Source organism: Canis aureus, chromosome 19, assembly GCF_053574225.1.
Source record: "Canis aureus isolate CA01 chromosome 19, VMU_Caureus_v.1.0, whole genome shotgun sequence".
Classification (NCBI taxonomy): domain Eukaryota; kingdom Metazoa; phylum Chordata; class Mammalia; order Carnivora; family Canidae; genus Canis; species Canis aureus.
Window position 1 is genome coordinate 48181210 of NC_135629.1, and position 27702 is coordinate 48208911.

Below are 27702 nucleotides of genomic sequence, written 5' to 3' on the forward strand. Positions count from 1 at the left end.
GCGGGGCCTGCGCGAGGCGGCCCGCAGGGATAGGGCGCTGGCGGTGGTCCCGGCCCGGTTACGGCTCTGCGCACGCGCGTCGGGCCGGACCAAAGGGCGCAGCGGATCCTAGTGAAAGCGCCACCGCCAGCTCCGGGCCCAGCCCCCCCCCCCGCGCCGCGCGCCCGGGTCATGTGACACGAAGGGCGCCGAATGCCTCGAGGCAGCGCCATTTCCCGAACGTGAAGGCCAAAGTGCCCCGAGGGCGGGAGACGCCTTCTGATGCGATCTGACCTCGACCCGCGCAGCCCGCGGTGCGGGGTCGAGCTCAGGCGCTCGCAGTGCGCGGGGGTCTGGCTTTAGGAGAGGGGCACGCACGCTACCTTGGGGGCGTGGCCTGCGCCTTCTGGGTGACCTACACGCGGGGTGGGTGGGCTCACCACTGGGGCTGAGATTCGGGTCCAGGTGTGACAGAGGCGGGGCTTCCCGCCAACCACTGAGAAACAGGTAAGTGTGTAAAGCTATCTGGAGGCTGTTCAGGCCGCACTCGACCTGCGGTGGGCTAGTTTCAGTGGCGGCGGTGATGTAAGGGAGGGGGAGGGGCTGGCGCCGCAGGAGGTGTGGCCCGGCCCGAGGGGCGTGGCCTGGCTCTCGAGGGGGCGTGGCCTCGTGAGGCGTAAGGGGCTTGGCTGCGCGGAAAGTGGGACGAAGAGGCGTGGCCCGGCATCCGTGCGGGAGGGGGTTACCTTCTTCCGGAAGAGAGATCTACGTCCAGCTGCTCGCTGGCGCTGTCCTTTCTCTTTCAGGTGCCGCCTCATGGAGACCCTTGCGGCCGCCGCCCCTGCCGGGAGCTTCTTCCCCTCCTTCCTGCTCTTGGCCTGCGGGACGCTGGTGGCCGCCCTGCTGGGCGCCGCGCACTGGCTGGGGCTCTTCTATCAGTTGGTGCACAAGGTGCGGGGGCACAGATCAGCGGCGGGCTGGGGGCAGCCAAAGAAAGAACGAGCTCCCGGCCCTCCCTCTAACTCACATATTTTGCAGGCGGAGCAAGTGAGGCCCGACTCCTTAATGTAGGGGACTCGGTCGGGAAATTCTATCCACCTCCCTGTCCTCTGTTTGCCAGGCTGCAGGCAAGGCCCTCCTGGACTTTGCCTCTAGAAAGAGATAACTGCAAGTTGCTGCCCCGGCGCTCATCGCCCTTCCCCCTCCTTCCCCAGCGGCCGGGAGCCCTTTTCACAGAGCACTGCTCCCTAAATGTGGTGTGGTCACAGTGGGCTGAAGGCAGGCCCTGGAGGGGGCCTGTGATAGTTGTCATGTACCTCTCAACACCTCCCTGAGTAGTTGCTTTTGTTTCTCTCTTCTTTTCCCGAGAGAGCTTGGAGGTAACTTGCCATAGGTGATGGTTTTTGGAAAGAGTTGACAGACCTCATTCTGCACTGCTTGGCTCCTCCCTCAGGAATCTATCTACCCCTGACCCCCCCCCCCCCCCACTCCCTCCTCAGTTCCTCTTGTCTTCACCAGGAGCAATGGGAGCAAGGCTACTACTAATCTTGAGGATTTGTGGAGGTTTAAGGCAGAGGCCTCTAGTGTGCAGGGCTGTGAGAAGGCCGGGTCTGGGAAGCCTCAGCATGATCTGTGCCAGCAGGCTGCTCTCGTGCCAGGTGCTTGGTAGCTGGCCTGCCTGCCTAGTGAGTGGGAGGAAGTCTAGCAGGCTAGAATCCACAGTCAGGGTGCCAGGCCCTGGAGGGGAGGCAGTTCTGGTATCCTGCCAGATGGCCCCTGGTCAAACTACTTAGGGTTCTCTGGATCCACTTTCCCTCTCCTCTCCCTGATTGCCCCACCGCCCCTGAGACAGGCAGTGTAACAAGGGGGTGCTTGAGAGCATTGGTTCTAAGCGACTTGGACTATTGCTTGGGCAAGTCTTGGTCTTCCTAGCTGCAAAACGATATAATCTCCAGAGAATCTGATGGGATGACATGTCCTGCTCTAGTCCTGGCCTATAGTATGATAGATGCCTAACCAAGATCAAAGTTCCTCTTACTGGGATCCCTGGGTGGCGCAGCGGTTTGGCGCCTGCCTTTGGCCCAGGGCGCGATCCTGGAGACCCTGGATCGAATCCCACATTGGGCTCCCGGTGCATGGAGCCTGCTTCTCCCTCTGCCTGTGTCTCTGCCTCTCTCTCTCTGTGACTATCATAAATAAATTAAAAAAAAAAAAAAAAAAAAAACAAAGTTCCTCTTACTGACTCTGTCCTGTCCTCCTTCCTTGGGGGAGCAAGATTGTCCTCTCCCTACCTGCCCTGGTGCTTGATAATCTTGCTCTTCCCTGTGGGTGCAGGTGGACAAGGCAAGCATCCAGCATGGTGGGGAGAATGTGGCAGCTGTCCTAAGGGCCCATGGTGTGCGGTTTCTCTTCACACTGGTCGGTGGGCACATTTCCCCGCTGTTGGTGGCCTGTGAGAAGATAGGCATCCGTGTGGTGGACACCCGCCATGAAGTCACAGCCGTCTTTGCCGCTGATGCTGTGGCCCGCCTGACCGGTGAGGGCAGAGCAGAGAGGGCTGAGGGCTGGGGAGAATGGGATAGGAGGTGTTTGAGGGGCAGAATTTTTTCAGATGTGGCCAGGAGGGTGGGCACGGCTGTGATGGATTCTGTGTTTTAGGGACGGTGGGCGTAGCAGCAGTGACAGCAGGCCCTGGTCTCACCAACACAGTGACTGCAGTGAAGAATGCCCAGATAGCTCAGTCCCCGGTCCTGCTTCTGGGTGGGGCCGCCAGCACGCTGCTGCAGGTGCCCTGTCCTTGGGTGGGTGGCGGGGGTCCCTGGGAGCCTCAGAGGGCTCAATGTGTTAACTCCCTGGACTCCTCTGTTTCCACCAGAACCGGGGTGCACTCCAGGCCATTGATCAGATGTCCCTGTTTAGACCACTGTGCAAGTTTTGTGCTTCTGTGCGGAGGGTGCGGGACATTGTGCCCACTCTGAGGCTTGCAATGGCTGCTGCCCAGTCAGGCACCCCAGGTAGGTGAGGGGTGCTGGGCAGTGGTCAGGCCCTATGGCCTGGGCCTAGAGAGGCATGGCCGGCTCAGTAGCCTCCCTGCCCCTCTTCAGGCCCAGTGTTTGTGGAGCTGCCCATCGATGTGCTGTACCCCTACTTCATGGTCCAGAAGGAGATGGTGCCAACCAAGCCGCCCAAGGGCCTCATGGGTCGAGTGGTCTCTTGGTGAGTAGCCCCACTCCCATCATGCCCTTTTTTGTAACTTCCTGCCAGTATCTATCCCTCCTTTGAGTCCTTCATCAGCTTGCATATCAATTGAGTTGGGGGAGGGCAGCCAAGGGAAGAGCATTCTATATAGAAGGACTAGCATATGCAAAGGTCCTGAGGCAGGAACAAACTTGGTGGATTGGGAAAGCAAGGTAGCCTATGTGGCAGCAGCAGATGAGCAAAGGGGCAGGGGCTGAGCCCAGAGCAGTGAGCAGGGGCTATTGGGAGGACCTGGGTTTTTTAAAAATTCAAGATCCATTGAGAAGCATTGCAGGGCCTTAACAGAGGCGTGCGATGCCCTGATTCAGGGCGTTCTGTTTAACTGCTGCTGGAGAATGGACTGTAGGGTTGAGTGGAAGCTGGGAAGCCAGGAGGAGGTGTGGTGGGCCTTGGCATGAGAGGCACTGGTGGTTGGATCCAGGTGGTGGCTGTGGGATGCAGAGACGTGGGTGGATCACATGGGGACGCTTGGACCTCAGGCCAGGGTAGGGGACAAGGTTTTCCTGGAAGAGCTACAAGCTTGAGGAAGTCTTTCAGTTGAGAGGATAGAAAGAGTTTCCAGGCAGAGGTATGTGAAAGGGGTGTTTTTGGTCACCACGGAGATGGGCCTGGTTGAAACAGCACAGGACAATCGATTTTCCTTCTCCTTCCTCTCTGTCCCTGCTCTTTGCCTGTGCTTGCCCTTCCACCTTCTGTTCCCCTTCCACCAGTGTGTGCTGCTCTAGGTACCAAGACAGGTGTGAACAAGACAGTCAGGCCCCTGCCTGCTTGAAAGACAGTGTCTTCAGGGAGTAGTGGTTTTTTTCACATGTCTCTTGGAACAATCCATCCTGTGTTAAAATGGCAGGTATTATGTGCATTTCATAGATGGGTAACTGGGACCCAGGGGGGCCAAATGACGGGCATGAAGTCCTCCAGCTTGTTAATGCTGAGGTTTCAGCCTGGAGGGGCCCTCAGTGCTTTATCCACAGAGCTCTGTGCTGTCTGTAACGAAGGAAATAAAAGTCCAAAGAGACGGGTCTAAATCCCAGGACTGCCACTAGCTAGGTTAGGTGTGTTAGCCTTGAGCCAGTGGTGAGCCTACTGCCACCCCTGCCATGGTTTAATTGAGATACAGCTAACATAGGGTGCTGTGCACGCTTATGTAGACCGAGTCATGATTTAACTTTTCTTGACTTCAGCTTCCTTATCTAAAAATGGAGGAGCATTGCCTGTTTTCCCCTCTAGACTAAGATTCCGTGAAGAATAAAAGAAGGTCATTTTGATAACGTAAAATGCGGAAGTGAATGATTAACTTACTATCTTAAATAAGAATAGGGTTGGAGTCCAGTATCCCTGTCAAGTGTGAGTCAGGGTGTCTCCCATCCTTTCTCCAGCATGTGCTTAGGGAACCACAATTACAGAGGGGGACTCAGGTCCTGAACACACAAGAAATGGCTGGTGACCGTGTCAGGCAGGCTGAGTTTTTAAGCAGTTTTAATTCTGTGGCCATGACGGCAGTCTCTTTTATGACCCCTCCCTTCTCTTCTTTCTTGGGCTGCCCCTATCCAGCCTCCGGCACTTCCTCTGCCTTTTCTTTTTACGTTGGTTCCTTCCGTGTTCTCTTCTCATTCTCTACAGTCTTGGTTCCTCTTTAAAAGAGAAACAGAAGCTTCAGGCTCTGGCTGCCTTCTGCCACCACTCATGTGTCTTGTTTTGGGCTGAGTTGGGTGTTCCTTGAGGGCTGAGCTGGGCAGGATGTATCTCTGTGTCTCCAGGTCCTGCACAGGCCTATGTGGAAAGTCAGGGCCCTAGGCCTGATGGGTAAGGAGACGGAAGGAGGTGTGTCAGAAGCCAGAGAAAGCGGCTTGAGTACTGGGGATGTTAGTAGCCTCACTGATTGTGTGTTTTGCACAGTGCTTTATATTCTGAATGGATAGATAGTGAACCTTGGGAGATTCCCTTTTCCATTTTGCAGAGGAGGAACCTCAGGAAGGTTAAGTTACTTGTCCAGTCACACAGCTAGGAAGCGGTGGAGTTGCGTGTGGCTGTCCCTGTAGCGGTGGCCCCGATCCTGGCATCCATGCCTGTGTCACTTGTTCCTGAGGGTCTGTGTCAGGTTGGGTGGTCACCAGAAGCTTCTGAGGGAAACAGGCTGCTGGAGACTTGGTCACTGAGGTGTGTTTCTCCTGGGGTGTTGCTTGTCCACTCCGGTGCCACCTTCTTCTCTCCTAGACCCGGCCTCCTCCAGCTCTTGGAGCCCTGGTCATTGATCTTGGTAACCGCCTCTTCCTCTCACCTTTGCAGGTACTTAGAGAATCACCTGGCCAACCTCTTTGCAGGAGCCTGGGAGCCTCAGCCTGAGGGGCCTTTGCCTCTGGACATTCCCCAGGCATCCCCCCAGCAGGTGAATCGCTTCCCTTTCCTGGCTGAGGACCCCCACCTGGCAGAATGGCCTCTCTGAGTCAGTTTTGGGGCCATGATCTTGGGAGCTGATGGTGACTCACACGGTTGGCTCTTTGAGCCCCATCTCTCATCCCAGGTTCAGCGCTGTATGGAAATCTTGAGCCGAGCCAAAAGGCCCCTTATTGTGCTGGGGAGCCAGGCTCTGCTGCCCCCGACACCTGCTGACAGACTTCGGTGAGAAGCCTCAGCTGTGACCTTACTCTCCTATACCTGGTCCCTGCTTCCCTGATGCCTTGTGGGGTGGGGGCACTCCTTGACTACACTCTCCTCTGTTCTGCCTGGATTCCTAGGGCTGCTGTGGAGACTCTTGGCATCCCCTGCTTCTTGGGAGGGATGGCACGAGGACTGCTGGGCCGCAACCACCCCCTCCACATCCGCCAGAACCGGAGCGCCGCCCTGAAGAAAGCAGATGTTGTGCTCCTGGCAGGTGGGCCTCAGCCTCTTTCCTCCCTCCAGGCACCATTCTGTGACCCTGCCCCTCCTAGTCAGGTACTTACTGGCACCCTACCCTCATAATCACCCATCCTTTATCTTGGGCCCCTTCCAAGGGTTTGGACAGCCATGTACTTGACATTCAGCTAAACTCTTGCAAAGTTGCAGTTGTGTTGTGGGACTCAGCCTCGCACTAAGGAAAATGCAGAGGTAGTGGGCACCTGTAGTATTTGTGTTCAGCATTTGCATTTGTATATGTTATATAGGATTTATATAGCATATACACATATGGAATACACGTTCTCATGTAAGGTATTTGGAATCCTGCCTAACATACCATAGTTGTATCTGTTGTTTGCTGTTGTGTAATAACCATTCCTAAACTGAGTGAGTTAAAAAATAAACTCATTATTTCTCAACGTCCACCTAGATAGAGGTTAGGTAGCAGTTCTGGTTTGGATGGGACTCATTGATGAGTCTATAGTGGGAGAGGCAAGCAGGCATCTGGGCTGATCTGGGCAAGGTTGGCGCATATACTTGGCCTGGGCTGACTGCAGGCGGGGTTGACATGGCCTCCGCAGGGATAATTGAATTCTTTCACTCTTCCTTACCTCTTCCTTCAGCTTTCTCATCATCCAGCAGGCCAGCCTGGGCTTGTTTACTTCATGGAGGGTGAGAAACATGCAGAGATGGGAGAGCACGGTTTTTTAAGAGAGACCGTGGAAGCCACAATTCTTGAAGCCTGGTCTCAGGGACGCCTGCCTTCTTCTGTCACACTCTGTTGGCCGGAGCATGTTCCGGAGGCCAGCCCAGATTTGAGGGGTGGGGAGCTGTGAAGTCAGTGCATGTGGTACTAGTATGGGGAGAAAGGAAGAAGAGGGACCCTTGTGCATTTAGTCTGCTGGGGTGGATTAAGTAAGGTAGTGGGACACTGGCCCTCCAGCCATTGAGACTATGTTCCCCACTCTAGGAGCCGTGTGTGATTTCCGCCTGTCTTACGGTCGTGTCCTTAGCCGCAGCAGCAAGATCATCATTGTCAATCGTAACCGGAAAGAGATGTTGCTTAACTCAGACATGTTCTGGAAGCCCCAGGAAGCCGTCCAGGGTGAGCTCCCAGTATCCCCCCAACACATATATGTTCTTCCCGGTCCTTCTCCTGACCTCTGCTGCAGCTGGCTTGTGCCGGGTGCTGGTGAGCAAGGCTGGGACCCTGCCCTGCTGGGCACCCAGTCAGCAGAGACGTACATTTGGCTCTCAGACTGATGGGTGCATCTGGATGAACAAATGGTGGGGTGTGCATAAGGGGGAAGGCCTGGGAGTGTGCATGTGATCGTGCTTCTGGCCGCAAACCCTCCCATGCTGCCAGCTGCCTAGAGGACAGAGAGCTGCCTCTGTTGTCTCGGCAGACTATCCCTATTCAGTCTGCTCCCATGGCTTCTTTGTGCTCTGCTTTGCCCGTTGCTCCAAGCACATTGACTATGCTACGTGGACCTCTTGTGTCAAGCAGAGAAGTGGCACTGCTGCATTTGTGCCTGGGAAGGCCCACTGTAGCAGCTGGTAGGCAGAGGCCAGGGGCCCATTCAACCGGGCCGGAGCAGAAAGGACAAGGCCTGGAGTGGGGATGGACGGGCATGACAAACTCAGCTTCTCTGAGCGTCCATGGGATCACTTCCAAGACGGAGATGTAAAGTGCATCACTGGCCCATTTCTCGGTCACTTTACAAGCACTCTGCATGCCTGGATTGGAGAGACATGCTTGGCTGATGGAGGTGTTTGGAGGGATGTGTTTTAGAGGCAGGATTGCCAGCACCGTGTGATCTAGGATGTGAGGAGGAGATAGGCGACAAGGCTGCTCATTTTTAACCTATTTTGTGTTTCCTAAATCCTCCTTTCTATGGCCTTGCTCTCTGCCTTACCTTGGCTGCCCTAACCTGGTTCTGGCAGACTCTGGAAACTGCCCTAGGAACATCCCTGGCCTGCCTCCTTGTCTCCTGCTGGGATGTTGCCATTGGATTCCTGCTGTCGCTGGGCCTCTGGTGCTGGAAGGGCAGGAGGCCACTTCCCTGCAGCTGTATCCTCTTCCTTCTATAGGAGACGTGGGCTCCTTTGTGGTGAAGCTGGTGGAAGGCCTCAAGGGCCAGACGTGGGCCTCAGACTGGGCAGAGGAGCTTCGGGAAGCTGACCGGCAGAAGGAGCAGGCCTTTCGGTGGGGGCCAGGTGGAGCAGACATGGGGCCAGGGGTGCAACTGAGGGCTCCTGGCAGGCTCCACTGCCGGGCGCACTGACACACATCGCTCCGTGGCAGGGAGAAGGCGTTGACACCAGTAGCCCAGCACCTGAACCCAGTGCGGGTACTGCAGCTGGTGGAGGAAACTCTGCCTGACAACTCGATTCTGGTGGTCGATGGTGGGGACTTCGTGGGCACTGCCGCCCACCTGGTGCAGTCTCGTGGCCCCCTGCGCTGGCTTGACCCTGGTAAGGAGACGCCTCTGCCTGGGATAGCTTGCATTGTCGGGGCCCCATTAATCCCACCTACTCTTGGTTTCCCTAGGGGCCTTTGGGACTCTGGGGGTTGGTGCAGGATTTGCACTCGGGGCCAAACTGTGCCGGCTGGATGCTGAGGTGAGTGAGGGTGCTGGAGGCAGGGGGCAGTGAGCTGTTTTCTGGGCAGTGAGCACTCAACCAGCCTTGTTCCCTGCTCAGGTGTGGTGCCTGTTTGGAGATGGAGCCTTTGGCTATAGCCTCATTGAATTTGACACTTTCGTCAGGCACAAGGTGACCGGGCTGCCCCAAGGGAAGCTCAGAGCTTGGGGTTCTGGAGAGGTCATCAGGAGTGGGTAGGGCTGGGGGTGGGGGGGACTGCTTCTGTCTGGCAAAGGTCCTGTCCCTGTCTTTGTCCTCTGGCTGGCCAAGCCTTAATACTGAAGGCTGTGGTCTGGCCTCATCCTCTCCCTGCAGATCCCAGTGATTGCCTTGATAGGGAATGATGCTGGCTGGACACAGATTTCTCGGGAGCAAGTGCCCTGTTTGGGCAGCAATGTGGCCTGTGGCCTGGCTTACACTGGTGAGAGGCCTGGGTGGAGTGGAGGGGTGGGGGGGATGCTGTTTCATGTGTTCCTCTCCTGGACTGAATGCATGGTGGCCTGGGTCCCTGCCACCATCTGACTTGACTTCCCCTTTTAGATTATCACAAGGCAGCCATGGGACTTGGGGCACAGGGCTTGCTGCTCTCACGGGACAAAGAAGATCAGGTGGTTGAGGTGCTTCGTGATGCTCAACAGCAGTGCCGAGATGGCCACCCAGTTGTGGTCAACATCCTCATTGGGAGGACAGACTTCCGAGATGGCTCCATCGCTGTGTAGGGCCTCCTGGGTCAGTACCCTTGGCTTCCCCATCCTTGGACTGTGCCTGGCTGGGTTAGAGTCCTTGCCTGCCTTCGACCTGGCCTATCAGGTCCAGTGACTCTAGAACCCTCCCTGAAGATGGGGTGGAGATGGAGGGGTCAGAGCTCAGTGAGGCTCACTGGAAAGCTCCTGGACCTCTTTCTCTGGGGGCACAACTGCCCTCTCTCCCTTCTCATCCACACTGAATAAACCATCTCTGGTCCATGTGTTCATGGGGGCCCGAACACTCCAGAACTTGTGCATATTGATTTATTGTCCACAAAAATGGAAGTGAGGGAAAGGGGGGAGACAGGAGGGGACCCTACTCTCCCACTGGAACTCTGGGGCCCCATGAGGCTCCATTCCTGCGGATTTCAGGGTGTCTGGCCACTGCAAACTCTTTCCCCCTCAGAGGCCCCTGAAAGAGCCCCATATGCCTGCTCCAGACGTGTCCATGCACACTAGTCCTCACACACAGACACACACGCATGGAGGCAATAAATATGTTCCGTACCAAAGTGCCCCTAGCCTGACATTTCAGGTGGGGCCCCTCCAAAAGGGAGGTCTTGTAAGTGCTGTTTTCTCAGGGATGTGGAGGAAGAACTGGGTAGGGGAAGGGCCAGACTCTGCTATCTCCATTTCCTGGTTTGAGGCAATCATGGGGTTTTCCCTGGAAGAGAGGGTGGGGAAACCAGCTATTTTTCTAAAGGCCCTGGGCTGCTCTTATCCAGCGGGAGCCCGGGGTAGGGGCTTTCCCCCACCCTGCCCCAAATTGCACCCTATGATAGTCCTTGGACCCTCCAGGGGAGGGAGAAGCAGAGTGCGGTGCTTAAAGCTAATACTGATTTGGTTGGCAGCAGCAAGAGGACTGAGGGGGGGTGGGGGACACTGGTGGGGCGGGAAGGAAGGGGACGGTGTCTCACCATCCCGGGGTGATGCTCACAGTAACTGGTGTTTCCCTGGCAAAAGGGTGGGGGGCGAGAGAGGCCAGCCCAGCAAGCGGGAGAAGTGCTTTTTGGCAGCAAGGGGAGAGGCCCTTGGTTACTTAGAAAAGATGCCCCCAAAAGCTGGTCCCGAAGTCCCCAGTCCCCAGCCTTCGCAACCAGTGTCCCAGCACTGAGCACTGGAAACGAGGAATGATTCTCAGCAACCGGCTGGCTGGACACTAGGCAACTCCCCAGCAACCGGGACCCCGGCCCGGGCGACCGGTCCGGTCCCCTCCGTCGCTGGGGCACCCGGCCCGTGTGACCGGGGTCCCACTCCTCCCCGCCCGGCTCAGAGGCACACGTTGATCTGCTTGGAGAGCTCTCGCTCCAGGTCCAGGATGAGGGCGTCGAAGTCTTTGAGGTTCAGGTGCGGGTTGAAGGGCGCCTCGAAGTCGTCGTCGAAGTCCGCGGCGCCCGCCGGCTCGCCCGCCTCCTCGTCCTCGTCCTCGCTGTAGCCGCCCGTCACGTGGTCGTAGTCCGGCCCGGACAGAAAGTCCCGCCCGCACGGCAGGAAGTCGCGTCCGCAGACGCTCCAGTCGCCCGCATAGCGGTTACTTGGGGGGCTCTCGGGGCCGCCACGGCCGCGGGGCCGCGCCACCACTTCGGGGCCGGCGAGCGGCAGGTGCAGCGGGGGCTGCCGCTTGGGCCGCAGGTACGGCGCGAGGCCTGGAGGCTCCGGGGGCCTGCGGGGATCTGCGGGGGAAGAGCGGGGCTCGTGATTGGCTGCCTCGCTAACCGGGCCCCGGATTGGCCCGGCGACCTGCCATCGGCTCGGGGGACGGGGTTTCACTGGCCGAGCCGACCTCTGATGGGCGGGCCCAGAGGCCGGGCGTCCGACCGCGTCAAGCAAGGATTGGCTTAGGCTGCCGGGTACCGGATTACTCGGGCGAGGGGGCGTGGCCCGCCTAGTCCGAGGCTCCGATTGGTCGGCCGAGAAAGCATCCGGCGGCAGCCTGGCCTGGATTGGCGGCGCGGGCCGGGGGCGGGCTCACCTGGCCAGGCCTGCAGCAGGTAGTGCAGCACCTCGATGTGGCGCTTGAAGTCCACTGCGTTGCTGAGGCCCGGGCCAGAGCTGCGGATGCGGGGCCTGGAGGGTGCCTGGCGCGCCGGCAGCAGCACGGGCCCGAAGCACACGGCCAGGTTCTGCGGGGTCATGCGGTTGTGGGCGTGGAAGGAGGAGACCAGGCGCAGGTGGTCCAGGAGAAGCGTCAGCGTGGCCTGAGAGAAGACGGTTGGGAATCATGAGGCGAGTGAAGCCGGTCCCCTGTCACACCCGAGTGGAGACCAAGGCGGCCCAGAGTGGGGAAACGACAGAGCTAGGGCTTCGGGATTATGGAGGGAAGACTGACGACAAAAGTAATTTGGCTTTGGTCTGGGAGAGCTTGGATTTGGATGGACCCACTCCTCTGTGTATTAGGCAGGGCTAGCATTAATCCCGTTTTACAGATGAGGGTACTGAGGCACAGAGGGTCAGTCAGGACTTCTCCAGGATCTCACAGCCAGGAACCTTCCTTGTGGTAGGTGGACAGACCTGTATTCAGAGCCTGCATTTTTGTGATATCCTGGCTGTGCATGCTTGGGGGACTCACTTAACTGCTCTGAGCCTCAGTTTCCGTAGCTATGAGGTGGGGATACTAATAGCACCCACTTTCTAGGGTTGTGACAGTGCCACACGTTCATGCACACTGTGAGCGCAGGTGTGGGTGCAGCACTCTCCTGGTATCAGCCCACTCTTGAGTCCTGCCCTCTCCCACCAGCACAACTTACCCTCTCCACATCCGGCAGGCAGTTGAGGAGCTCACGGGTGCCCTCAGTGCTAGAGGGGGCCCTGCTTGGGGGTCCTTGGGCCATGGCCTCCAGCACCACCTGATAGAGGGGCTGGGTGATGAGTGGGGTGGGCAACTCCCGAAGATAATCCTTGAGGATGCCTGTGGACACAGGGCCCACTCTGGTCAGGGCAACCCTGGCTTCTGAGCCTGGAGGGGTCAGCTGGGGCTGGGAGGGGGAAGAGGAGGACAGGCACAGGAAAGTGAAAACAAGGCCAGACAGGAAGGGGGCGGTCACAGAGGGACCACAGGGACTCCCTTGAGGTGAAGGTTGAATAGGGAGACAGTAGGGGCAGAAGGGGCATGCTGACCAGTGATGACATTGATATCGGGATACAGGTCCTCAGAGAGGCAGACAGCTGCACTGTCCCGCTCAAAGGCATCCCGGAGCTCTTTCTTCACAGCTGCTGAGCCACACAGACGGTACAGCCCCACCACCTGGAGGTGGGGACAGAGAGAGATCCTGCCAGTGCTACAAACTGATCAGGGCTGGGTGGGGTGAGGGGTGGAGGTCTGGGTCAGGGTGGCAGTGGGCTGAGGGGTAGGGGCTGACTGTAGCTTTACCAGCTGCCTTCCTGCTCCTCTGACACCTGTATGGGGCCCCCACCTGGCTGCCTGAACAACCTGGCCCTGTAAACCCTCTGCTTGGATCATTCATCCTGGCACCACCCTCCTTTGACTCAAGAAATGACTCCCCTTAGCTCACTTGTCACCTCCTCTGGGAAGCCTTTCCTGACTACTCCAACCAGCTTTAAACTCTCCCAGCTTCTTCACTATTGTCCCAGCCACAGTGAATTATTGGAATCATGTCTTTTCTCCCAGCTGACTCTGAGCTCCAGAAAGTCTGGGACCAGGTAGTACTAAACAGATGGATGACCTATGGGTTCTGGGTTGGGTGCTATGGTCTAGGGGAGCTTCCAGCTTGTCTAAGCTGGGATTGGATTTAGGAGTGTGCCAGGCAGGATGTATGTGTGGGGAAGGCCTGGGCTCTGTGTGCTGAGTATCCTGGGGTATAGGTCTGAGGGCCAGCTGGGGTGGGGCAGGGGGCTCACCCGAAGCCCTCGGCGCTCAATCTGCCCAACGCACTTCTGGATGATGAGGGGCACCTGGCCGGGGGGCTGTTCCCGTTCCACCAGCAGCGGCAAGGGCAGCCCAAAGACTCGGGGCTCATCTGTGCCTGGGGCTTCCTGCTGCTCTGACAGCGTCAGCTTGGCATACAACAGCCCCTGGGGCTCCAGACGCACGGCCAGTTGCTGGGCCTGGCACCCTGAAGATACAAGGGTATCTGTGGAGTCTGCCCCCACAGGCTTCTATGCCCTGGTCTCCTACTCCAAATCACACCCCCACCTGGAAACTCTGGGGGAAAGGGGGAGCTGAATCCTGTGCCAACCGCCCCTCCCTTGCAGCCATGTATCCTACCTCGGAAGACTGTGGGTAGGAGCACAGTGCCCTGGGCGCAGGGCCGGTGCCTCCGCACACCCGGGTCCCACGCCAGCACCAGTGCCCGCAGCAGCCGGGCCGCCTCGAGTTCTAGGTGGAAGGTGTGGTCCAGCCGCAAGAAGTCTGGTCCCCCCCGCAGTGGCCCTGTTCGGGCCCGGGCCACCCCATCCACCTGCAGTAGGCAGCAGAGGTCTCTTGGGGTGGCCCCAGGTGCCGGCCGCAGACCCCCCAGCCCATACAAGTGTAGGCTGAGGCGGCCCCAGAGTGCGGCGGGGGGTGCTCGGGCTGTTGGGCCCACCTCATAGGGCCGGAAGGCAGTGGGCGACGGGGGCCCTGCTGGGCGCTCTGGTGAGTCACCATCACTGAGGTAACCGGCCCGAGGGCCCCGCGTGGCCCCAGCCCCTGCTGCCCGTCCGGGGGTCCCCACACTGCTGTCCAGGTGGTAACGGCTGATGACGGAGCCCTCGGGGGCGGCCCTCTCACGCTCTCTGCCAGCCCTGGTGCCCCGCAGGCTCAGCCGGCGCCTAAGGTCGGGCAGCTTCTTCATCTTCATGGACAGACGCCTGGCTGGGCCGGGGGACTTTGTGCGGGAGGTTTTGGTGGGGGGGCTGGCAGGGGCTGCACCTGAGGGAACAGCAGATCTCAGGGTTCAGAAGCCTGGGCTTGGGGTGGGGGTGAAGCTGGTGGGCATCTTGGGGGGCTGGAGGTATGTGGCTAATGCTCACCTTGGGAGGCCGGGCCCTCTGGCTCAGCTGAGCCTGGTTGTGGTCCTGGGGGCTCAGGTGCCAGGGGTCTGGAGTCTTCCTCAGGGATAGGGTTATACCAAATCTCACCCGCAGGCTCCCCGCTTCCAGGTGCCCTGGGCCCCAAAGCAGCCTCTTCTGGTGGCTTGGCCCCACCCAGCACCCATCGGCGGCTGCTGGGCTCCAGGCTCTGCAGGTAGGCCCCCCGAGCTGGGCTCCGAGATGTCTCAGGGCTCGGGGGCACCTCTGCTCCAGCCTGGGACCCTTCAGGGGCCTGGGGCTCTGGCTCTGGAGGACTGGGCTCCGGGCGCTGGGCTGGGCGGCCTGGCAGAGAGCAAGGAGAGTGAGACGCAGCTACCCCCTGCTACCCCCAGGGCAGCCCCAGCCCTCAGCTCATTCCCTGCAGGGGCCAGGGCTGGGGTGCACACAGTGCTGGCACTCACTCCACATGTTTGTTTGGAATAGGCGGGCACAGGCCAGCAATCTCATTGGTTGCAAGCTTAGAGCCAGCCCCCTCTTAGTCGCTGGGGTCCCAAACAGTGTCCCTCTGCCCTTCTTCAGCTTCGGGGGTCCAGTGGGGTTTCTCCAGACCTGGGCCATGCATTCTCAGCTCTACCTCCCAACTCTGGGTGGAGCCCGGCCCCCGTCCCTTCCTCCTGGCAGCTTTGGGCAAGTTGCTTTCCTTCTTTGAGCCTCAGTGCCCTCCCGTTAAATGGGGGGAGGAGGATTCAATGCCCCCCTCCAGGGAGGCATCAGAGAGCTCATTGTGGGGATGGCTTCCTAGGGATCCAGGTTATGGTCGAGCTCAAAGCCTGCAGTGAACCCTGGCTTGCTCCTTTCGGAAGACAGGAGCAGGCACGACAGCTAGGGCTGCGTCCTCCCTTGGCTACATCACTAACCCCAAACCACCTCCTACCCACCCCCACCCCCACCCCCCTGCCTGTCTTCCAGACTCTGCCTCCATCCTGGAGTGGGCCCGGTCTCTCAGCCCAGTCCAGATCCCCACAGTCAACGCCTTGGGGCCTCCCCTTTGCTCCATCCTCCAGTCTCTGACATCCTGGGCTGTTTCCTGTCTGTGTGCGTGGGCACCCCAGTCCCTTCTCTCTGCTCGAGGAACCTTGGGAATCTTTGGGAAGGGCTTGGTGGTGGTGGTGGTGGTGGTGGGGCGGTCAGAGCGTGGAGTCGGCAGGCCTCCCTCCCTTAACTCCTTCCTTTCTGGGACTTTCTGACCCACGCTGCTCCCAGTTCCTTAAGGTCTCCTCTTGCTTGCTGGTGGACTCCCTCCTCTGGTCAACTCTTATTTCCAACGCCCTGGGCTCTGTCTCGGGGGTCCCTATTAGTAGTATAGTCCAAAGAGCTGTTTAAGTCACTTAATTGGCTATGGGCACTGCTCCGTGCCTCAGTTTCCCTGCCCGTATTAAAGGGACAGTTTCCTAAGGTTGCCTAAGGTGGGCGCAGCTGCAGTCACTGGTTAATAGGTGGAAGGGGGCTGGGGGGTGACCACTGTGACTGATGCACCGCCTCTCTCCCTCCGCTGCAGGAGTTCGCTGCCCATCTGCCATCCCGGGTCTCCAAGGGCGCGGGGTGTCCCCCCGCCTGGGCCCGTTTACCAGCTTCCCAAGTGCTCCTCCCCTCCGCCCTCCAGGCGCTCGGTCTCGGCCCCATTTCCTGTAAGGGGCGAGGCCCCCTCCCGGGCCTCTACAGGAGCCCGCAGCGCTGGCATCCCGGGCCAGGCGCACATAACGGTCCGCGCCCCCTCTGCCCCGCGCCCAGCCCCTTCCTGCCAGGACCCCTGCCCGCTCTCGGCCCCCCGCCCGGGGCCGCAGGGGACTCCGCGGGGCTCCCCCTCGCCCCCCAGCCGTCCCGCCTTGGGGCTCCGGGACCCCCTCCCGGGCGGGGCGGGGCTCGGCGCCCCCTCCTCGGCCGCCTCCCCGGCTCACCGCGCTCCTTCGCGTCCGACTTTTTCCGGGGAAGTTTCTCCCGGCCCCGCAGGCGGGAGAAGGTTTTCCTGAGCAGCGGCTCGGCCATGCTGGGGCCCGGGCCGGGCCGAGTGCGCGCCCCGGGCTCCGGCCGCACCGCCCCCCGCCCTCCCCGCCCCGCCCGGGCCTCCCCGCCCGCCCCCCGCTCCGCGCCAGCAGGAAGCGCATTCCGGGAATGCTTGGCCCAAACTTTTTTTTTTTTTTTTTTTTTTCCCCTTCCCGCGGCCTGAGCGAGCGATGCTGGGAGATGTAGTCGCCCGGGCCGCGTGGGGAGGGGATGGGGGCGCTAGGCTGCCTTCCTCGCTCCACCTGTGCGTATCCTGGCACGGTCCTGGGCCCTCGTCTAACGTCTTACCCACCCTCTTTACTGAAGGAACACTGCAAGTTCTCTAGGATTTACCTTTAAAGCGCATCCTGCACGTATTCCACCCCCCCCCCCCCCCCCGCCCTCCTTTCCCTGTCTACTGGTCCAGCCTGGTGCAAGACCTGGCATCACTCCTTTCCATGATACCTCCTCTTCTTGAGTTTCCTGGTTGCCACTCAGCTGCCTCCTCATGTTCCCATCCCTCAATTCCAGTTACTACCGATGTTTAACAGACGTTTTCCAAAACAGTGGTGTAAGAGCCATTTTTTGATACCCACAGATGCTGTGGGTAAGGAATTTGGGCAGGGCACAGCTGACATTGATTGTTCATTCTCCTTGGTTAGAAAGTCTTTGAGGTTTAGGGGTATCTCAACAAATGGGGGGCTGGAATCATCTGCAGACATGTTCACTCATATGGCTTGTAAGTGATCACAGCTGAGGGCTGGGACCTCTTTATAGGCTGTGGACTAGGGCAGCTACATGGGCCTTGCTCCCTGGCATGGGCTTCCTCCCAGCAGGTCAGTAGTCAGGGATACCAGGCTTCATACATGGCCACCCAGGACTTGGAAAGTCAATAAGACTGAAGATGCATTATTTTTTTCTGACCCAACCTTGGGATTCATGTTGTGTTACTTTTGGCACCCTGATTCAAGAGGAGGGGGCATAGACCTCCCCCCCCTTCTCAGTGGGTGATGTGTCAACGTGATCTTGTGAAGAGGATGTGGGATGTGGCCCATCTGGGAAACTTTAACCTGCATCACTCTGTACATTCCATTCTCCAGAGTGGACTTAAAAAGCTGAAGCCAGATTACTGCACACTCCTGCTGTACAGTCTTTCCATGACTGCTCACCCCACCTACAATAAAATCTAGATTCCTGGTAAGACTTCTAGCCTCATCTCTTTTCTTGTCTCCATTGCTCACCATGACCTCTACTCTGATCCTCCTTACATCAAACTGTACCTGTCCCAGGCCCTTTCCACATGTAGTCCCCTCTGTCTGGGAAGCCCAGGTTCTTCTGAATTTGCCTCTTTCTCATCCTTTAGTTACAAAAGCACACCCTAGGGAGGCTCTCCTTGAGTACACAACACTGTCCACTCATTATTATCTCATTGTGTTTCATTTCTTTGAACACTGTCACAGCTTGAACTTAAGAGCTCCAGCGCTTTGTTCTAGTTTATCTGCATCCTTGTCTAAGTGGGACTCCACCAGAAGCTTGTCCGTCTTGCTCACTGCTGAGTGTTTAGGTAGGAGATCAGGTATCAGGGGCCAGAAGCGTGGATGGAAGGGGGTGGCTAAGAGTATTGCACAGAGGAGGTTGTGTGTGTTTGTTTATCATGTGTCTCAAAGTGGATCTCTAGGTTTATCCTACTTGGAGTTCATTGAACTTCTTGGATGTGCAGATTCATATCTTTCATCAACTCTGGTTGGTTTTTTTTTGGCCATTATTTCCTCAACTATTTCCTTATCCCTTTCTCTTCTCTCCTGGGATTCCCATTATGCATATGTTAATATGCTTGTTAGCATCCACGGATCTCTCAGGTTCTGTTCACTTATCTTGGATATGTGTTTGGGGGGAGTCAGGCTGGAGAGTGATACATCCTTGATGTCTTTGAGGGAGCGGCTGACGATGAGGAAGAGGTCAGGGTCAAGACAGCACCTCTTCACAAGTCCCAGGGAAGAGGGGAAAGGAGGAGGGCTCCATCAGGGTATCCCAGCATCTCAGAGAAGCTGGAGGCTGATATGGGGATGAGAGCATCCCTGGCCCCACCCATATCACATCAAATGATTACAAACCACTCACACACCTCATCCATATTTATTTATTTATTTATTTATTTTTGGTAAACACCTTTGACAGTGTTTCTGTACTTCTCCTGTTGCATTTATTTGGCTACATGGAGCTTATTTAATTCACAGTTGGCTATGATTCTTTCTCAGCAACCTGAAGTTCTTGGTGTTAATAAAATGGTTATGAATATTGAATTTCACATTTTGTACAGTCTGTACAATTATTCATCTGGATTTTGATAGTTGCTGTTTGGATTTAGGAGCCTCTCTCTCTCTCTCTCTCCCTGTGTGTGTGTGTGTGTGTATTCTCTTTCCCCCAGATGTTCTCACTGGCTGTAGGCCTGATGTGCTGTATTTATGTGCCTGATAGATAAATCCAGTCCCCAGCAAAATGGGGATTTTTTTTTTTTTAAGAAGAAATGCAGACAGAGGGGGCTGGTGAGGTTTGAGCAGAGCTCTGAACCTCTGTGGCAGACAGTGGGGGTTGGTGCTCATATACCCTAACTCCCTCAACCCTCATGTGGGATGACTGAAGATGTATATGTTTCGCACTGATGCCCACAGGTTCCCATGGGACTGAGCTCCAGCTGTCTACACTGGAAACTTGAATACCAGTATGCTCTTTACTGACTTCCTTCCTTTCGGTTTCTCACTTCTCCACCCGCCCCCATTCCAGCATTTCTTGGATCACCTCCCAAATAAACTACCTGCACTTGAATCCTTGCCTCAGAGTCAGCTTTTGGGGGACCCCAAATGCAGACATTTTTTCTAAGACTCAGTTTCCTTGTCCATCCAGAAGGAAGAATAACTCCCCCTGTTACCAAGGCTGTTGGGAGTGGGGATAATGGAGGCAGGGCATGTGTCTGTGGGCTAAGCCTCTTTTCTGCCATCTCCTTGGGATCCTTAGTTCCTGGGAATAGAAGATGGAGAAGATCATGGGGAGCAGGCTCCCAGTCCTCCCTCCCACTTTTGTCATTGCCAGTTATCCCTGTGCCCGAGTCTCACCTGCATCAGGCTCTTCCCAGAGGGTGAAGAGGCACTTGCCTGGCTGGGAGTCTATCCTCAGAGGAGCCAGGGAAGAGGTGGTTGCCCCGAGATGTCCACCAGGGCAGCATCAAGCAGCTAGAGGGAGAGAGGTTGCCAAGCAGCTTCCAGAGGTGGGATATGGCATCACCTGACAGGCAGTTAGTGGGGCAGCATATCTTGGCCAGAGTCTCCGAGTGGCCCTTAGCAAAGCCCATCAGGAAAGCTGTGGGGTTGAAGCTGAGGTGCAGCAAAACCGCCAGGCCCCCTGCAGTGCCCTCCTTCCATTAGCTGCAGGTCTGCGGGGCCTTCCTGCTGACCAGGCCCCTGTACATGCCCCAGGACACCTTCAGCAACTGGCCACCAGCAGCCATGCCAAGAACTGCCATGGTGTCCAGCTTGCAGGACCTCTGATTTTCCCAGAGGAAGGGGAGGCAGCCTGGAGAGGGGTGACAAACAGGTCGGCTGGGGCAAGTGGCCAGGGGTGGGCAGGGCCAGGCAGAGACCCCATTTCATTCCTTAGCTCATCCCTCCTCTCTCCCAGATCTCTGGACTCTACTGCACATTCCACAGAAAGGTCTGGCTCCTGACTGGCACCTGGGAGGTAGCCCATAAGCCCTTAGACTGTCCTACTTGATAAGAATCTCTTTGTATACCTGGGGGCCATGCTAACAATGTGATTTATAGTGGGGGGCTTTGGGCCACACTGTGTCAACTTAACCTGGAGGGTACAGAGATTGAGTAGCCAAGGTTAGCCACATGGGCGGTCAGCTATGTCTATGTGGCTGTTGTGGGCTGAATTGTGTCTATACCAAATTCATATACTGAAGCCCTAACCCTCCACCTACCCCCCAGTTCCTCAGGATATGGCTGTATCTGGAGATAGGGCCTTTAAATAGTGATTAAATCAAGGGAAGTCTTTAGGGTGGGCCCTAATCCCGTATGACTGGTGTCCTCATGGGAAGAGGACATTTGGACACAGGATGTGTGTGGACATAAGGGAGATCATATGACAGTACAGAAGATGGCCATCGACCAGCCAGGGAGAGAAGCCCCAGAAAGAACCAATCTTGCCGATGCCTTGATCTCAGACTTCTGGTCTCTCTAGAGCTGTGAGAAAATAAATTTGTCTTGTTTAAGCCACACCATCTGTGACGTTTTATTATGGAGGCATATACTCCCTGGTTGGCAGTAGACCCTGTGTGTGGTCTAATGTCATTGCTGGGCAAATTAAGTGCTGTCTACATGGATCTGCAGGAAGGGGACAACTGGTCCCCTGGTGGCTGCTCCCTTCTGCCCATGTGCCTTTTACCTTTGCTGATTTTAATCTGTATCCTTTCCCTGTAATGAACTGTGAATATATCCATTTTGCTGAGTTCTGTTGACTCCTTCTAGTGAATCACTGAACCTGAGGGTGGTCTTGGGGACCTCCCACAGCACAAGTTCACAGAGATAGGAGTGACTCCCCAAATCCCTAGCAAATGTACATTTGGGAGTAGGAGCTTCCCCTCTAGGACCTCAGGCTGAAGCCTTACTGCATCCTTCCTCATGCCTTGTTGGATGTGGCTTTCTTTTCTACCAGCTGATCCACCTTTTGCCCCCCAGAGCCCTACATGGGGCTGCAATGTGGCCTTGGGCGAGTCACCTGGGAGACCATCCAGCAGGATGGGGTCAGGTTTTCGGGTCACACTCCCCTGGATTGGAATCCGCACTGTGCCCTGATCTAGCATATAGCCTTGGGACGTCATTTTCCTTTTCTGAATCTCAGTGTCTGTCTCCAAAATTGCTTTGAATCACCCTATAAAATCCTATGTACATCGAAGGAAGTGGTATTGTGCTTTAATGGTGGCCAGGGTCACTCTGCTGTACTCTTCAGATCGGGATAAATGGGCTCAAGCCCCTTCCAACATCCTTGCTGAGGTTTTGGAGAATTACTAGATGATTATTTTCTCATGGTCTCCTGTTATTGCTGAATTAAATATTCTCACGCTGAGCTTGCTCTTCCTGGTCTCTAGGATGAGAGGAAGGCTTCTCTCCTTGATTTCACCAAGGTTCCTGGATGTATGTCAGGCTTTACGGAAGCTGGGGAGGCAGGAGAGTTTACATCGTGTACACAACAACCTTATTTTGACTGTTAGCTGTCTCTGTTGTTACCCAGCCTACTCCTAGAGTCTTGCCATTCATTGCCTCCCCATTCATTCATTTGTTCATTCATTCATTTGTTCATTCATCTGTTAAGTCAACAAATATATTTTAAGTGGCTGCTGTATGGAGTTGGGCAAGATAAGCAAGAAAACAATCTCTCAGCTCACAGTTAAGTGGGTGAAATAGACATTCATCAGAGAATCACACAAATGAATATAAAATCACTGATGTGATGAGTTGAATGAGGAATAGTGAATGTATAGCTACCTGATATAACTGAGGTAGGGAGGGGGTGAGAGGCTTCTGTGAGGAAGTGGGGTTTGCCTTGAAATCTCAAAGCTGAGGAGGCATTAGCAGATGCAAAGGTCCTGTGGCACCATCCATCCCTTCATTTTTTTGGTGCTGGGTTTTGGCCAATTTCACTTCTCACTCTTTGGTCCCTGTTGGTCTCTCTGCTTCTTGTTACTTCCATCCATGTGTACCACGGTTTGCTAACTAGAGCCTGTGGGCCAAATCTGGCTCTTGAGCTATGAACTATTTTTAAAATTTTTAAATGGTTGGAAATGAATTAGAAGAAAACATTTCATAAGCTACTTTTGATAATTTTGATAATTAAAACTTTAAACCTAAGGTCCGGTTTTTAAATGGTTGGAAATGAATCAAAAGGAAACATGTCATAAGTTACTTTTGATAATTTTGATAATTAAAACTTTAAATCTAATGTCCGTGAAGGGAGTCTTGGTAACCATAGGATTACTGTGTCCAGTAATATGTGATGTTAGACAGCTCACATTGGATGGCAGATTTTAGACAGGATTTTCTGTTTCTCAAATTAATTAATCTTTTTCCTAATTGATCCTGGAGCTCAGGAAGATGATACAGAAGGTGAAAACTTTCTCCTCATTTCCTCTTGATGGGTAACAGTTGAAATATTTTGGTAGTTGAAATATTTGGGAATCCGCATTGCCAGGTAGCTAAATTAGAAGAGGTAAGTATGTGGGAGTGTTTCTGGGGTGGGTGGAGAAAAGGAGTGAATATATGCCAGTCACTGAAACTCAAACAGCCAGATCCATTTTGGCAATATATTTTACTTTCTTAAAAAAAAAGTTACATGCTATATTTTACCACTACAATTTGGGGGAGAGAAGTGCATGGAAGGAAGGTATTCGTTGAGAATATTTCTGAATCATTTTGATGATGTCAACACATTTTTTAATGCAACAGTAAAGAAGGACTATTTTCATGACATGGTAAAATAATATGAAAGTCAAGTTTCAGTTTCTAATCCTTGATGTATTGTCTATGGAAGCCACAATAGACAATACACCCATTGTGACAGAGACTGTATGATCTATAAAGCTGATAATTACTATCTGGCCATTTGGAAAGTTTTCTGACCCCCAATCCATGGTATGATTCATCAGTGGATTCATTCTGAATCACAGGCCTTCTCTATATCTTTGCTTAGTGTCATGGTGTCCTCTGCCCTGTGGAGCAGTCCCAGTGGTGACTGACTACTGCAGTCCTCCATGAGGTCCCACACATCCCACTCCCCACGCTGTGGGCTGGGGACACACCTCTCCGTGATTTCTTTGAATAACCCAGGCTCCACCCCACCACAAGAACTTTGCACATGCTGTGCCTCCCAGGGGAGGATCCCACCTACAGCCAGGATAAATGTTTCTGAAAAAGTTTTAAATCCACTTTGTGAAACGGCACTATCGCCACCTGGTGGCCATGTCCTCAACCTGTAGCCACAATTCTTTCAAAGCGTATGGTGTGATGTGGACCTTTCTCTCCAGGACCGTGTTTAAGGCAGGGAAAAATCGAAAATGTTTATGGAAAAATGCCCCAGATCTAGTTCTCCTGAACCGAAGGCCTATTTGGGTCCCACATCTCTACAGCCCTCCATTCCATCCCCCACCTATCTCTGTGATCCCCAAACTTTAAGGCTCATAGAAACCCCATGGGTTGCTGTTAAAATTATGATTTAGTGGTTTGGGATGGTGTCTGAGTCTTCATTTCTAGCAAACTCTCCATGATGCTGATGCTTCTGGTTCATGGATCTACTTGGGTATCAGTCTATTTTTTCTATTGAAAAGGGGACAGCAAACTCCTTCTGTAGAGGGTCAGATAGTAAATATTTTAGGCTTTGTGCACCATAGAGTCTCTGTCAAGATTATTCAACTCTGTTCTGTGGCTTGAAATCAGTCATAGATGATACATAAATTAATGGATGTGGGTGTGTTCCCATAAAACTTTATGAGCACTAAAATTAGAATTTTATATAATCAATCTGTCATAGAATAGTCTTATTTTATTTTTCCCCCAACTATTTAAAAATATAAAAACTACTCTTAGCTCACAGGCCATACAAAAAACAGGCTGTGGGCTGGATTTGGCCCAAGGCTCCCTGTTTGCAAATCCCTGCTTTAGGCACCAACTTCTAGACAGTATGGTGTGATGTTAAGACCTGGGGCTTTGGGATGGGTCTTTTGTTTGAACTTTGGCTATCACTTATTAGCAGCTTCATTTTTCAAGCTTCAGCTTCCTTATGTGTAAAATAAGAACTTATATCACCTAACTTGTAGGGTTGTTGTTTAAAATATAATGAGATAACACACACAAACAGCTTAGCACTGTGCTGGGCATGCTATATATCTCATTATTGTCATCACACTGAGGGCCCAGAAAATGGATTCAGAAAATGAATCCATGCAATTTAAACCCCTCATGTTTTCCTCCAGCTGTAGCCCAGACTCTCTTAACCATGACACACAGTGAGTCATGGACTTGAGGGGATGTGTCTGTGTGTGGTCTTTGCATGATGCCAGCTCTTCCTAAACTTGCTGTACTCATTTGCTAGGACTGCCATAACAAAGGACCACAAACTGGATTAGAGAGTTATTGTCTCATGTTTCTAGGGGATAGAAGTCTGAAATCAGATGTCAGCAGGGTTGGTTCCTTTCGGGGACTGTGAGGGAGGGTCTGTTCCATGCTTCTGTCCTGACTTCTGGTGGTTTGCTGGCAGTCTCTGGTGTTCCTTGGCTTGTAGAACCATCACTTCCAACTCTGCCTGCATCTCCACACGGCATTCTCATGGTGTGTCTGTGTCCATGTCCAAATTCTCCCTTTTTTTTTTTCAAATTCTCCCTTTTGATAAGGTTGGCAGTCATATTGGATCAGGAGCCATCCTAATGACCTCATTTTAACTTGATTACCTCTGTAAAGACCCTATTTTCATGTAAGGTCACATTCTGAGGTTCTGGGGAGTTAGACTTTGACACATCTTTTCTGAAGGATGAAATTCACCTCCCAGCACTAACTTTCCAGTCCATCCTATCTGGCTTGTTTTGATTGGGCTTTTAGAGTCATATTGGGTTTGAAGTCAGATGATGGGCATCACAGAAAACACATGGGCTCTGCAGCCTCTCCAGGGCCTGTGTCCTCAGACTGAGGTCTGTGTACTCCCTGCATCAAGGCCACCTGGGAACTTGTTAAAAAGGCAGATTCTAGGGTTTAGTGCCAGACTGCTGAATCACAATCCCTGGGAGCCAGATGTTGTTGTCTCTTATGATCCAATGCATGGGAGGTGGGGAAGGTGCACATGGGAAGGTGCCCATTGATGACATTGATCCCTATTCAAAGTCATGGCCACAAGAGGTGGCCAGAGAGTCCCTGTGAGACCGAGGCTGGTGGCTGCTGAAGTGAATAATAAGTGACTAATCTCAACAGATGCTTCCACTGTCCTTCTCCAGGTCACTTAGGAAGCATGGTGACGTAACTGGCTAATATGTGTTGTCTTTATCAATATTAAAATGGTGCAGCCGATCTTTTGTTCAACTAGTATTACCCACATGGCAATCCCATAAGCCGAATACCCCAGAGAGGGCCAATTTAAGACTATTTTGAAGTCTTCTGATATTCACAGGGAAGATAAATCATGGAAGAAAATGTGTGCCTCTCCCTTTGGGTTACCACAGCTTTTTATTCATCTTTTGTGACACATTTATCAAGTTGCACCATAATGATTTATTTACACATCTCTATCCCCCCACTCAATTCTGAACACCTTGAGGGCAGTGATGGGATGTATCTCCGTGTTCTCACCACCCAACAGTGGTTCTGGAACAAGCTAAGTGCCCAACAACTGTTCTGTCCTAGGACTGAGAGGAGACTGCTTTGCCGACAAGCTTCTTCAGGGCTGCCTTCATGTCCTTATTCCTTAGGCTGTATATAAAGGGGTTCAACATGGGGATGACCACCCCACACATCAGGGCAGCTGACTTGTCCTTCTGGGAGGAGGCAGGTGATGTGGGCTGCAAGTACACAGCAAAGATGGTGCCATAGAACAGTGACACCACAGTGAGGTGTGAGCCACAAGTGGAGAAAGCTTTCCACTTGCCCTGAGCAGAAGGGATCTTGAAGACTGCCCAGAAAATGCAGGTGTAAGAGAGGAGGATGCATGAGAGAGGACTGATGCCCATGATGATTCCAAAAGCAAAAATCACCAGCTCATTGGTGTGCGTGTCAGAGCAGGAGAGCTTCAACAAGGGCATGAGATCACAGAAGAAGTGAGGGATTTCAGAGCCAGCACAGAAGGTCAGTTGAGCCATGAGGCAGGTGTGCACGAGTGACTGGAGATTGGTGATCAGCCATGGCACCCCCACCAGCAACCCACAGACACAAGGGCTCATGATGACTGAGTAGCGTAGAGGGTGGACAATGGCCACAAACCGGTCAATGGCCATCACAGCCAGGAGGAAGCTATCCGTGGTCCCGAACAGGTGGAAGCTGTACATCTGAGCAAGGCAGCCCACAAAAGATATAGCCCGGTTCTGGGTCCAAAGATTCACCAGCATCTTGGGCACAGTGGTGGAAGAGAAGAAGGTATCGACGAGGGACAGGTTGGAGAGGAAGAAGTACATGGGAGTGTGGAGGTGGGAGTCTGTGATGATGGCCAGGACGATGAGCAGGTTCCCAAAGACGGTGACCAGGTACACAGAGAGGAAAAGTCCAAAGAGGAGAGTCTGATGCTCTGGTTTTTCTGTGAGTCCCAGAAGGAGGAATTCTGAGACTACTGTTTGGTTTTTTTGGTTTTTTGGTTCCATGAACATCCTGTGTCTACTGCAAAGGAAAAAGGGGGAGAGGAAAGCAACATAAAGCTGAGAATCAGAGATGGAGGTCCAGTCCTGGTCCCCTACAAAGATTGCAGAGTTCTGTGAAGATTTGTGGGTTCCTGTTTCTCCCCAATGAACCCATCCATGCTGGAGATAGTTCGCATCTCAAAAACCTCACTCAGTGGTTTAGAGACAACTTAGATATTACCCATGAACATCTTTGTGTTTTCAGTGGGGCAAAGCTTCACAGAAAACAAAACTAAGCTGAATTAAACCGAAACTGAAACCGAAACCCAGCACAGGGAAAGGGAACCTGATCAGCCTCTTTTCTTCCTTCTCTTCCTTTCCCTTTATCTTTCTCTCTTTTCTCCCCTCCCTCCATTATTTCATCCTTCCTTCAAATGATACAATTTTAGCATCCATCTCAAGTTAATGACCAAGGATACTAGGACAGATGACACTCTTCTCTGTTTCCAATGATCACCAAATTTATTAGGGGGACTTTATGATCTTCTATCATGTCATCACTACAGTAAAACCCCTCTCATCTGTTGTGAGACAGCAACCAACATATTTTTTTTAATTTATTTTTTATTGGTGTTCAATTTACTAACATACAGAATAACCCCCAGTGCCCGTCACCCATTCACTCCCACCCCCCGCCCACCTCCCCTTCCAACACCCGTAGTTCGTTTCCCAGAGTTAGCAGTCTTTACGTTCTGTCTCCCTTTCTGATATTTCCCACACATTTCTTCCCCCTTCCCTTATATTCCCTTTCACTATTATTTA

The 27702-nt window shown here is 54.1% G+C and overlaps 3 protein-coding genes across 6 annotated transcripts; 1 reads left to right on the plus strand and 2 right to left on the minus strand.

Annotated features, from left to right (window-relative positions):
* Nucleotides 1–87: 87 nt before the first annotated feature.
* Nucleotides 88–9752, plus strand: HACL2 (2-hydroxyacyl-CoA lyase 2). 4 transcript variants are annotated; one of them, XM_077859609.1, is made up of 17 exons: nucleotides 88–486; nucleotides 786–930; nucleotides 2314–2515; nucleotides 2638–2765; nucleotides 2855–2993; nucleotides 3084–3195; nucleotides 5524–5623; nucleotides 5759–5856; nucleotides 5973–6171; nucleotides 6738–6786; nucleotides 7085–7219; nucleotides 8206–8320; nucleotides 8420–8589; nucleotides 8666–8736; nucleotides 8818–8889; nucleotides 9073–9178; nucleotides 9298–9752. In XM_077859609.1, the coding sequence occupies exons 2-17, from the start codon at nucleotides 796–798 to the stop codon at nucleotides 9474–9476; spliced, it is 2010 nt and encodes a 669-aa protein (XP_077715735.1). In that variant the 5' UTR covers nucleotides 88–486; nucleotides 786–795; the 3' UTR covers nucleotides 9477–9752. The 4 variants fall into 4 exon arrangements, with proteins under 4 accessions (XP_077715735.1, XP_077715738.1, XP_077715739.1 ...); XM_077859611.1 differs by lacking the exon at nucleotides 88–486 and adding an exon at nucleotides 1498–1637 and having other exon boundaries at nucleotides 801–930; XM_077859612.1 differs by lacking the exon at nucleotides 6738–6786 and having other exon boundaries at nucleotides 91–486; nucleotides 5973–6109.
* A 1-nt stretch (nucleotide 9753) lies between these two features.
* Nucleotides 9754–16578, minus strand: SYDE1 (synapse defective Rho GTPase activating protein 1). Its single transcript, XM_077859608.1, has 8 exons — nucleotides 16433–16578; nucleotides 14475–14816; nucleotides 13729–14373; nucleotides 13362–13576; nucleotides 12621–12747; nucleotides 12251–12411; nucleotides 11476–11701; nucleotides 9754–11176 (listed from the first exon to the last, which is right to left on the minus strand). The coding sequence occupies exons 1-8, from the start codon at nucleotides 16518–16520 to the stop codon at nucleotides 10773–10775; spliced, it is 2208 nt and encodes a 735-aa protein (XP_077715734.1). The 5' UTR covers nucleotides 16521–16578; the 3' UTR covers nucleotides 9754–10772.
* A 9375-nt stretch (nucleotides 16579–25953) lies between these two features.
* On the minus strand, nucleotides 25954–26920 carry OR1I1 (olfactory receptor family 1 subfamily I member 1). Its single transcript, XM_077857478.1, has one exon. It carries the CDS (start codon nucleotides 26908–26910, stop codon nucleotides 25954–25956), a length of 957 nt encoding a protein of 318 aa, XP_077713604.1. The 5' UTR covers nucleotides 26911–26920.
* Between the last annotated feature and the right edge of the window lie 782 nt (nucleotides 26921–27702).

Coding starts and splice junctions, on each gene's coding strand:
- HACL2 (XM_077859609.1), top strand. CDS start 796: ATGGAGACCCTTGCGGCCGCCGCCCCTGCCGGGAGCTTCTTCCCCTCC. Junction 6,172..6,737: donor ACCCTGCCCCTCCTAGTCAG/GTACTTACTGGC, acceptor CTCTTCCTTCAG/CTTTCTCATCATCCAGCAGG. Junction 9,179..9,297: donor CTGTGGCCTGGCTTACACTG/GTGAGAGGCCTG, acceptor TTCCCCTTTTAG/ATTATCACAAGGCAGCCATG.
- SYDE1 (XM_077859608.1), bottom strand. CDS start 16,520: ATGGCCGAGCCGCTGCTCAGGAAAACCTTCTCCCGCCTGCGGGGCCGG. Junction 14,817..16,432: donor GTCGGACGCGAAGGAGCGCG/GTGAGCCGGGGA, acceptor GCTCTCTGCCAG/GCCGCCCAGCCCAGCGCCCG. Junction 12,412..12,620: donor CGATATCAATGTCATCACTG/GTCAGCATGCCC, acceptor CTGTGTCCACAG/GCATCCTCAAGGATTATCTT.
- OR1I1 (XM_077857478.1), bottom strand. CDS start 26,910: ATGTTCATGGAACCAAAAAACCAAAAAAACCAAACAGTAGTCTCAGAA.